Source organism: Trachinotus anak, unplaced genomic scaffold (assembly GCF_046630095.1).
Source record: "Trachinotus anak isolate AG129_WGS33_773 ecotype Australia unplaced genomic scaffold, CSIRO_AGI_Tana_v1 ptg000032l, whole genome shotgun sequence".
NCBI lineage: Eukaryota > Metazoa > Chordata > Actinopteri > Carangiformes > Carangidae > Trachinotus > Trachinotus anak.
This window is the reverse complement of record NW_027273883.1, coordinates 26402150-26411726: the sequence shown is the minus strand read 5'-3', so window position 1 is coordinate 26411726 and position 9577 is coordinate 26402150. Positions and strand designations below refer to the sequence as shown.

Sequence of the window (9577 nt, the reverse complement as noted above, 5' to 3'; positions counted from 1 at the left end):
AGAAGTCGGAGCCACCAGTGTTGCTACCAAAACCGCTACAGCCTATCGCTAAGCTAATGTGTACACAGCTCGGACAGTAGCTTGTGAATAATTATTTAAAAATTCTCCACGTTTATTCTTAGTATGTGGCCTGGGTAGTTAGCATTGAACCCAGTAAGTGAATTTCACAGCGGTTTGCGTTCATGTTAGCGGTTAGCTGGTTGATACAGTAGAGCTAGGTTAACTGCTAGCTTAGCTAGCTTGTGGTGTGCTAGCTAACGTTACTAAGCTTAGGTTAAAAGGACGGCGTGTGAGGTAAACTTGGCCAGCGAGAGGTAACCATTCATATCGGAAGAGTCTACGATAGATGAAGGTAAGTGTCGTGACTGATAATGTTCCTATGTGAACATGTTAGATAAAGGAAAGTTCCTGTTGATTGTCCGTTAGAAGAACAACTGCAGACCACTGTTGATGTCACCTCACAGTCTAAATCAGCTCAGCTCTATAATGTTGCCTCATTTTTTAGCCCAATGACAATTGTGGAGCCTTTTACTATGACGGTATTGTATCTAGTGTGTCTACGAATTCAGCTGTTACACTGTTTTTGTCCCTGACCCAGATAGAGCTTTGTTTGGCTGGTCTCTGATCAGTGTTTCTGTCTCACAGCATGGCGCTAAAGTCAGGAGAGGAGCGTCTGAAAGAGATGGAGGCGGAGATGGCTCTGTGAGTACAACTGCTGTCAAGGGTCTGTTCACCCAGAGTCCACACAAACAACACAACAGTGGAGCTCCGTGGTTCAGCTGCCAAACAAATAACGACATACAAACACACACATCTACATGGAGAATGTAGATGACCTGTGATGACTGCACTAACATGATTCATTTCAGTCCAGTTTAGTCAGTGTGTCACCACTGATACTCTGATGTAAGGTTTTATCTGAGTGGCAGGTTTTCTAAATATCCCAATATAGTCTCTTATGTCATCAGGGTCAGTAGGACACCATTCATTTTGGGAAAGAAGCCACCGGGGGTTAACTTTGTGCTGGAAGGTTGATCTGCAGCTGAATTAGAATCCACATCTGTCTACTTACTGACTGACTGTGTCACGACTCTGAACATTTTCTTGTTGTAGGAAAAATATTAAGTTAAACATGAGGCCTAAACTTTAGCTTGCTTAACTCCTCTTCTTCTGCTCTGAGCAGCTGCTGGGCCAAAGGGAGGAGGACAGATCAGGTCCTGAAGGTTTCACTACATGTTACTGAAGCCATTCAGAAGTAGAATTATTATAAAAGGGTAAAAAAGACACAAACACATGAAATGTTTTATGTTCAGTAGTCACAGAATCTACAGAACATTAAAAAAAGTTTGTGAATTTAAGAGTAATGTCATTTTGATGTCGTAGAATTAGTGCTGAAATAATACATTTCTTAATGTGTTTGTCAGTCAACAGAAAATGACTTGCCAGCCTCTGTAGTATTTTCTGCAGCTGGTCTTGGTGGTAAGTGGGTCGCTGCACAGCTCCACTTTACTGAGTGGATTCACTATAAGCAATATGGAGTCCCTCACTTCCATTCACTGTTCAATCCCTCAGGGAATTAACACTTAGCTTTTGTTGTCTGCAAAGTTCTGCAAAGCATCTTTTATTATAGGCTTTTTAAAATAAGAATGCTTAAACCAGGATCTGGGATTATTCTACATCAACTGACCGACAGTTAGATTTTCTGGAGGAAAATTAATGGTTTAGATTAATCGACTAATTGATAAAATAGACAATAGATTAATCAATAGAAAAATAGTCATTAGTGACAGCTGTACTCTAAAATAAAACTGCTCGTTATACCCCTGTTATTTTTATATATATATTTTATATATATATATATATATATATATACATACATACACACACACACTCTTTTTGCTGCAGTTTTGAGCAGGAGGTTCTTGGTGGCCCAGTCCAAGTATCAGGAAGCCCACCTGTTATGGAGGCAGTACCTGTGGCCCTGGCTGTCCCAGCTGTTCCAGTGGTGCGACCCATCATAGGCACCAACACCTACAGACAGGTTTGTACTCTTCTAGTAGTATGTGGGTTGTAATGTAATATCCACACTTCTTGTTGTAGAGTTATAACTTTATAGAAACAAATAAACTGTTTGTGTTAATGGCTGAGATGATATTTATTAATTAAAGGTCCTTGACTTTAGCAGCTCAAGCTAAATCTCTGTCACTCTCTGTCTCTCTCATCTCTCTAGGTCCAGCAGACATTAGAGGCCAGAGCTGCTAGTTTTGTTGGTCCTCCACCACCAGCCTTTGTTGGACCAGGTGAACATAAACTCTGAGACACGTAGACAAACGAGGGTTTGGCTCTAATATCACACAGTTATAATCTTTGTGTCTTTATTGAACTCAGTCATCAAACCTTCATTGGAAACAGTCGGTGAACCTTGGATATAAAAAGTGTTGAACCTGAAACCAGATCTGATCAGACCTGCTCCATGTTCAGAAGGAGGTCTGGTCCAGTCCTCTTACAGTGCTGCTTCAGCTCAGACAGACTCTCAGGAGGTCTGGTCTCAGTCCCACTAACCCACTCCAGAAGGTGGATTTACCCTGACGTTCAGGGTCATCAGCAGCTTCTCCTGACCTCCAGCAAGTGGACAGACACCCTCACATGATCCTGAAGAGACCTTGATAAACCATGATGTGGAGCTGTCCAGGTCCAGATCCTGATGCTCCTCCACCTGCTCCACCTGTGGGCAGCTTCCTCTGTGGTCTTGATGGCAACAGGACTCCATCCTCCATGATGTGGACTCATGAACAGAGATCTGATCCTCTGTGTTGAGCTGTTGGAGTCTCTCAGCTGGACTTAGTCCTCTTCTAGACCTGAACCATCTCCATCTAGAGACAGTTTGATTGTGGACAGATGAAGATCTGAACTCATCATCAGCAGCAGCTCTTCTTCATCCTCAGTCTCTGAGGTCATTGTTGTGAGGCTTGGTTCACATCAGCTGATGTTTGTCTTTATGAACCACAGTGTCTCTGACCCACCACTTCCAGTCTGGTCTGGTCTGAGTCCAGGTCTGATCCTGACTCCAAGGTTCACACACTGTTTCAGATTCACTGTGAATGACTGAACCAGAGCAACACGATGATTTGTGTTTGTTCATGATTGTAACTTTAAATGAAGATCTGATCATATTTAAAACAAATTTATACAGAAGTGAAAATAACTCAAAGGCTTCAGTGAGGTCCAACAGTCTGAGGCTGCTTCCTATTCACAAAATGGGTTCATATCGATGTTTATATCCTGACACTGTCAGGTGGTCAGAGGTTGCTGATGATGCGTGGTCCTCTGATAGCACCTCCTCCCATGATGCATATATGATAATTTACTGTATATACACACTCATGTCTTGTGGCTGTTACACTGTGCTCCTCATATGTTCACACTGTAGTTACACACTTATTTACACTCACTGTCACGTGTGTCTCTCCCAGTTCCTCCAGTACGTCCTCCCCCTCCTCCCATGATGAGACCAGCCTTTGTCCCCCACATCCTGCAGAGACCAGGTAAGGTTACCAGTAGACTACTAGTTTACAGGTTTATTCTTTACTAGCTTATTCATTACCAGAAATATTTCCAATTTTAATTGCTTAGGCAGAAATGTTATGATGTTATTAGTTAATATGTCAGTGATACGTGTGTGTGTGTGTGTGTGTGTGTGCGCAAATGCATGTGCACTAAAACTATATGAATGAATGTATGTGTATGTGGTCGTGCTGTCCAGTGAACATTTACATGTGGCCAGATTCTTCTGATGTGACTGAATAATACACACACACACACACACATAAACATACACAGGTTGGTTTGTTCATTTCATAATTTATTCAGAAAGCTGTTTGATTCCTGATCAAACGTCCTTCACTGTCAGTGCAACATTATGTCTGAACTGTGATAAACAGCCTAAAGTCACATCAAACATGTCAGTCAATGTCAATATAATTTTTCTAAAATATTCCTAGTGTTACTTGTTCCTATGCGTCGTCTTATTTCTTGGCTATAACATCATCTTTCACTTACCTATAGGATCAACACACTGCCCAAGACTTGTACAGATTAAGGGTGAGGTCAAAGGTCGTAGGTTAAAGACTCATTCATTCATTCACACAGTGCGTTGGAAACTAGCGACTCTGTTCAGATGACCTTTGCTCTTCTCTGGTACCTCATTGATGTTTACATCCTCATGCTGTGTTGTCAGGTGGTCAGAGGCTTCCGATGATGCGTGGTCCTTCAATGGCACCTCCTCTGCCCCGGCCTCCTCCACCTCCTCCCATGATGCTCCCTCCTTCCCTGCAGGGCCAGACACCTCAGGGTGCTTCTCAGCCCATCCAGCACATGAGTGCTGCTCCTCAGGTCAGAGCTCAAAGCAGCAGAAGGACATTTTTCACCACATCAGTCTATGTGAATGTTGTCACTCTGTCTTACTGAGACGTTATCAGCAGTTACTGTTCTGATACAGAGCAGTGACACTGGGGCAAACTTCAATTCTCACCACTGCTGATTATTTTCCACATAGTATTCTTGTGATGCCCCCTGTATCTTGAACTCTTGTGTCTGTTGGTGCGTCTCTCTCAGGTTGGTGGCATGGTCTCAATGGTGTCAGCTCCGAACACGAGACAGGGAGCCCTGCCTCCCGTCAAACCGTCACAGTCGATCATCCAGGCAGCGCCGACTGTGTACTCCGCTCCTCCTGCTCCTGTTGGTCATAAAAGAGTCGATGTTAGAGCTCAGAGACAAGCCAGGATGGTACGAGCATCTTCACTGACCTCTCAGAGTGTGTCAGAGCTGTCAGAGGAGTCAGTCCTGAACACTAGAACTTTTGTGGGGGGGGGGGTCAGTGTGTAACACTGTATCAGAGACAGTGTGGGCTGCTGCTGTAGCGTCAGGTTCATGTGTCTGATGTGGATGTTTCAGGAGGAGCTGGCAGCGCGGGTTGCGGAGCAGCAGGCAGCAGTGATGGCGGCAGGTCTACTGGACAAGAAGGAGAGTGATGACAGCAGCGCCGTCATTGGTCCCAGCATGCCTGAGCCCGAGCCCCCCCACACTGAGGTACAAGTAAGCAGCAGTCTACTTCCTGCTGTCGATCCTGAAGCTGCATAAACTACTGTAGCTTTAGAGAGGATTTAGTGAGGATGGAAAGTGCACTATGTTGCACTATGTTGCCAAAAGTATGTGGACACATGAATATAGCCATAAGTGATAGTTGGTGGTTTGCTGCAAATTGCACCTCCACTGTATGATTTCACGTCAAAAAGTCTGTTTTATTATTTCACTGTTTCAAATGTTCAGCTCAGTTCTGAAGCTGCTTCATTCCTCCTGTGATGTGCAGCTAACACACCTGTCATACCTGATGAAGCACTGTGGCCTCAGGCTAATGTTACCTGGAGCAGCTGTAGCCGGTCACAGAACTGGTCTGGACCAACACACTGACAGTTTCTGTGGATCAAAAAATGTTGCAGGGAAAAACAAAACTACTCCATAATTGTTTGTGAAAATGTTGTTACACTTTTCACCAATGATATGTCAGTAAAGAATCACATGACATGTGCATGTGTTTGTTTCAGCCTGTGGAGAGTGCGTCAGAGGACAAAAAGAAAGCAAGGGTGGAGAAGGTGAAGAAGTGTATCCGAACTGCAGCCGGGATCAGCTGGGAGGACCCCAGTCTTTTGGAATGGGAGTCAGGTACTAACTGCCGCAGGGGCCAGAAGTTCACACAGCTTCAGGCCCCTGATAAACATCATTTAACATAAACTGTTCTTCTAGAGTCACTAACAATTACATGTCAGCACACTGCAGTGTCTCACTCTGTTTTGTTTTTGATTTTGACTAACTGCAGTTCTCACACTACACATGTTGGATATCACTGAGCTCAACTGAATGTTTACAAGATTAAAAGACTATAACTAAAAACGATAAGATGAGATGTGTTTGTTTTAATGTTTTTTTTGTCATTGCTGACCTGCTGCAGGATGAAGCTAACACTGCTGAATCCTGTTTTCTCCCTGTTGCAGATGACTTCCGTATATTCTGTGGTGATCTTGGTAATGAGGTGAATGACGACATACTGGCCCGAGCCTTCAGCAGATACCCATCTTTCCTCAAAGCCAAGGTTGGTTTGATTTCCTGTGTTTCTGCTCTGCTCACCTCCTGTAATCACAACCCTGGTGGTTTTCGTCATCATCAGCTCCCACAACATTTCACTTACCTGTCTCATGAATCAGGGCGAGTATAACATATGTTTATGTATTAGGTTTTACATTAATGACATCATAATATCCAGGCTAAGAGTTTGACCTGATCATTTGAGACAATACTTGCTAATTCAGCTAAATCCCATCACAGTGCATCAATAAAAATTAATTTCACTAAACCATCTACAACCATGAGGCAGCAGACAGCAGTATTTGGGTAATGTTTAACATCACACACCACATGAACTCCTGTAACCTTCACCAGCAAAAACTTGAAATACAAACAATTGCAGAAATGAGCTCAAACCTGTGGTAGGCATCACATGACCACAGTTATGCTGTTATAGTCACAGCCCTGTGTGTTTGTGTGTGTCTGTGTGTGTGTGTTTGTGTGTGAAATACTGACAAACTGTTGTTTTCAGGTGGTGAGGGACAAACGTACAGGAAAGACCAAAGGCTATGGCTTCGTCAGCTTCAAAGATCCAAACGACTACGTCAGAGCCATGAGAGAGATGAACGGTCAGTCTCAACCTGTCACCTGCTCTCATTATCACTTCCTGCTTTCTGTTTGCAAAATGATCTTTGATGTGGACCTGTAACATTTTACAGTTAACTGATTGACTCTTCCTTCCATCGTTTGTCTTTACATGTACATTAAATGCAGCTTCTGTGACTCCTCTCTATCCTCTATGTCCAGGGAAGTATGTCGGCAGTCGTCCCATCAAACTGAGGAAGAGCATGTGGAAGGACCGCAACATGGAGGTGGTTCGCAAGAAACAGAAGGAGAAGAAGAAACTGGGCCTGAGATAGTGTCTGTACAAATTGGACTGTGTCTGTTGTGCCCCCCAGCGGACCAGCACCACTGTGTGAAAGCATGAGTCTTGTTTTGATTTGTCCAGTCAGGAGATGTCCGGATGTTGTCTACGTGGTAACTCTTTTTTCTTTCTTAAATAAAACCATAGTTTCTAAGTTGTTGATTCTGGTTCATTTGACTGGATCTTTACCTGAACACATTGTTTTTACATCACAGTAATGCTAATGCTACTGAGCTGGGCCTCTGCTTCTTCTGTAGTGTCTCCACCTGATGGAGACCTGAGCAGAGATGCTGTGGTAGTTACTGCAGTCTCCCTCGTTCTTGTACAGTGTGATGATCTTTGTGTTACATGTCTGGGGGAAAAGCTCCACCTCAGCAGGAGGTCCTGAAGATCTGGGACCAAGGAAGGCTTCCCAGGGTTGATGACTTCAGGTGTTACCCATTAGCACCTGGGGTTTTTCTGAGCTCCTCCCCTCCCTCCATCACAGGCAAGCTTGTGATGCAGTTCAGGAACACAAAACAAGCTGAGTGAAGCTCCTAGATCTGTGTCTGCAGCGTCTGTACAACCTGAGAGAAACATTTCACTCCAGCATAGGTTGACCTCAGTCCGTCACCTACATCAACCATGAACAGAATTTTACAGAGTGAGCAGTAAATGCAGCATGTTCTCTAAATGCTCTTTCATTATCAGTGAGCTCCACTGCAGAGTTTATGTGGACACGAGTGGGGAGGCTGATGTAACCCAGAATCAACCAGAACTCTGGTTTGAGAAGAGATAGAGGATGAAGGCTAAAACTGGAACCCTTACACAGTTGTGTGTTACGGTGACAGTCAGCATGTCCTTCAAAGCAAACACAAATGACTGATTTGAATGAATGAATGTTTTCTCTGACTCTAGAAGCTTCTGGGATTGTCCATGTAAATATACCAAAATTACAGTGGTTAACCCCAGCACTGGGCTTCACAGTGGTCTGGTAAGGATCATTATCAGCTGTTGTGCACAATAAAGTTTCTTATTTTACACCTAATTTCACTAAGTTAGAGAGCAATTTAATAATTCGCCAAACGTGATCATACATGTTATTTGATTCCTTGAAAGTCACGATGACATTACTGGAAGCTGCATTAAACAAGTTTTAACCCTGTACTTTTATCTAACCTCAAACTCCCAAATGTGCACTGTCTAGTGTCTTCTGAATAATTAAGTGACACTAAGTGGACATTTCTTCCTGTCGGATGATAATGTGATTGACTCTTTATATTATTATAATGACAATTGTAATAATCATAATAATAAGTGATAAGCAGCCTTGCTGCTGTAATGACCTGTTGTTACATTGTTGCATTTCTACTTGTTATTGAAAGTTGAGTAGAAAACTTCTGCAGAGATGCTTCAGGGGAAATGAATTCTGGCTTAAGGACATTTCAGTTGGATTCTAAAAAGACAGAGTGAAGTCATCTCACTTTGTATTTTCTCTCTCCCAAGAGTTTGTGTGTCTCCTCTCTCTCTCTCTCCCTCTCCCTCTCCTCACTCTGCAGGTATGCCTATGTATGGAGCATGATCCAGATCTGCCACTACAACACTCGTTATTACGTTATTATTACTGTTATTCTCTCTCTCTCTCTCCTCCCCCCACCCACTCATTTTCCTCTCAAACCCAATTGGTCGAGGCAGACCCCCCCACCCTGAGCCTGGTTCTGTTGGAGGTCAAAGGTTTTGTCCCTTTGCCTACAGACATTTCTCTGGATTCTCTGAATCTTCTAATGATATTTCGAACCATAGATGCTGAACAGTGAGGAACATTATCCTTCAGTTGCTGCACTATTTGCCCACAGTCTTTCACAGAGTGGTGAACCTCTCCCCGTCTTCACTGCACAGAGCCTCTGCCTCTCTGAGAGGCTCTTTTTATTCCCAATCAATCTTCTGACCTGTTGCCAATTTACCTAGTTGTGAGATATTTTACCAGGTGTTTTTTTTAAGCATTACACCACTTTTCCAGTCTTTTGTTGCCCCTGTCCCAACTTTCTTAAATTGTGTTGCTGCCATCAAATTCAAATTGAGCAGATATTTTTCATAAAACAATTAAATTTCAGCATTTCAACATTTGATATGTTGTCTTTGTTCTATTTTCAATTAAATGTGGGTTTACATAATTTGTAAATCATTGTATTGTTTTTATTTACATTTTAGTGTCCCAACTTTAGCTAATATAATCAACACTAGCTGATAGTGCGCCCAGTGTTGTCTTGTCATTTCACGACCAATATAAAATGTCATACATGCTCTAATGTTGGCAAACACTGGTGCTCAGTCATGAGCAGTGAGACAGTGGAGGATTAGTTGTTGTAGAGATACGTTTTGAGATCAATACATATAGTTTATTATTTCATGTCTTGTGTGTGTCTGTGGTTTAGTCAGTGTTTCACCTTTTTGATAATAGCATCTGTAATAGACAGCTCCTCTCTTTCACCCTTTTGGGTGATTTTACAGTATTAAAATACATGTGTGCTGAAGGCTCAGTAATTGTATTAG

The 9577-nt window shown here is 42.8% G+C and overlaps 1 protein-coding gene across 4 annotated transcripts; it reads left to right on the top strand.

The window, feature by feature from the left end:
- Positions 1 to 7199, top strand: rbm42 (RNA binding motif protein 42). Of its 4 annotated transcripts, none has more exons than XM_071469542.1 (13): positions 13 to 352; positions 646 to 702; positions 1906 to 2041; positions 2231 to 2300; positions 3474 to 3545; positions 4066 to 4101; positions 4238 to 4392; positions 4615 to 4785; positions 4954 to 5094; positions 5604 to 5721; positions 6051 to 6148; positions 6653 to 6749; positions 6928 to 7199. In XM_071469542.1, exons 2-13 carry the CDS (start codon positions 647 to 649, stop codon positions 7038 to 7040), a joined length of 1263 nt encoding a protein of 420 aa, XP_071325643.1. In that variant the 5' UTR covers positions 13 to 352; position 646; the 3' UTR covers positions 7041 to 7199. The 4 variants fall into 4 exon arrangements, with proteins under 4 accessions (XP_071325646.1, XP_071325643.1, XP_071325645.1 ...); XM_071469543.1 differs by having other exon boundaries at positions 16 to 352; positions 4954 to 5088; XM_071469545.1 differs by lacking the exon at positions 4066 to 4101 and having other exon boundaries at positions 1 to 352; positions 4954 to 5088.
- Positions 7200 to 9577: the final 2378 nt, after the last annotated feature.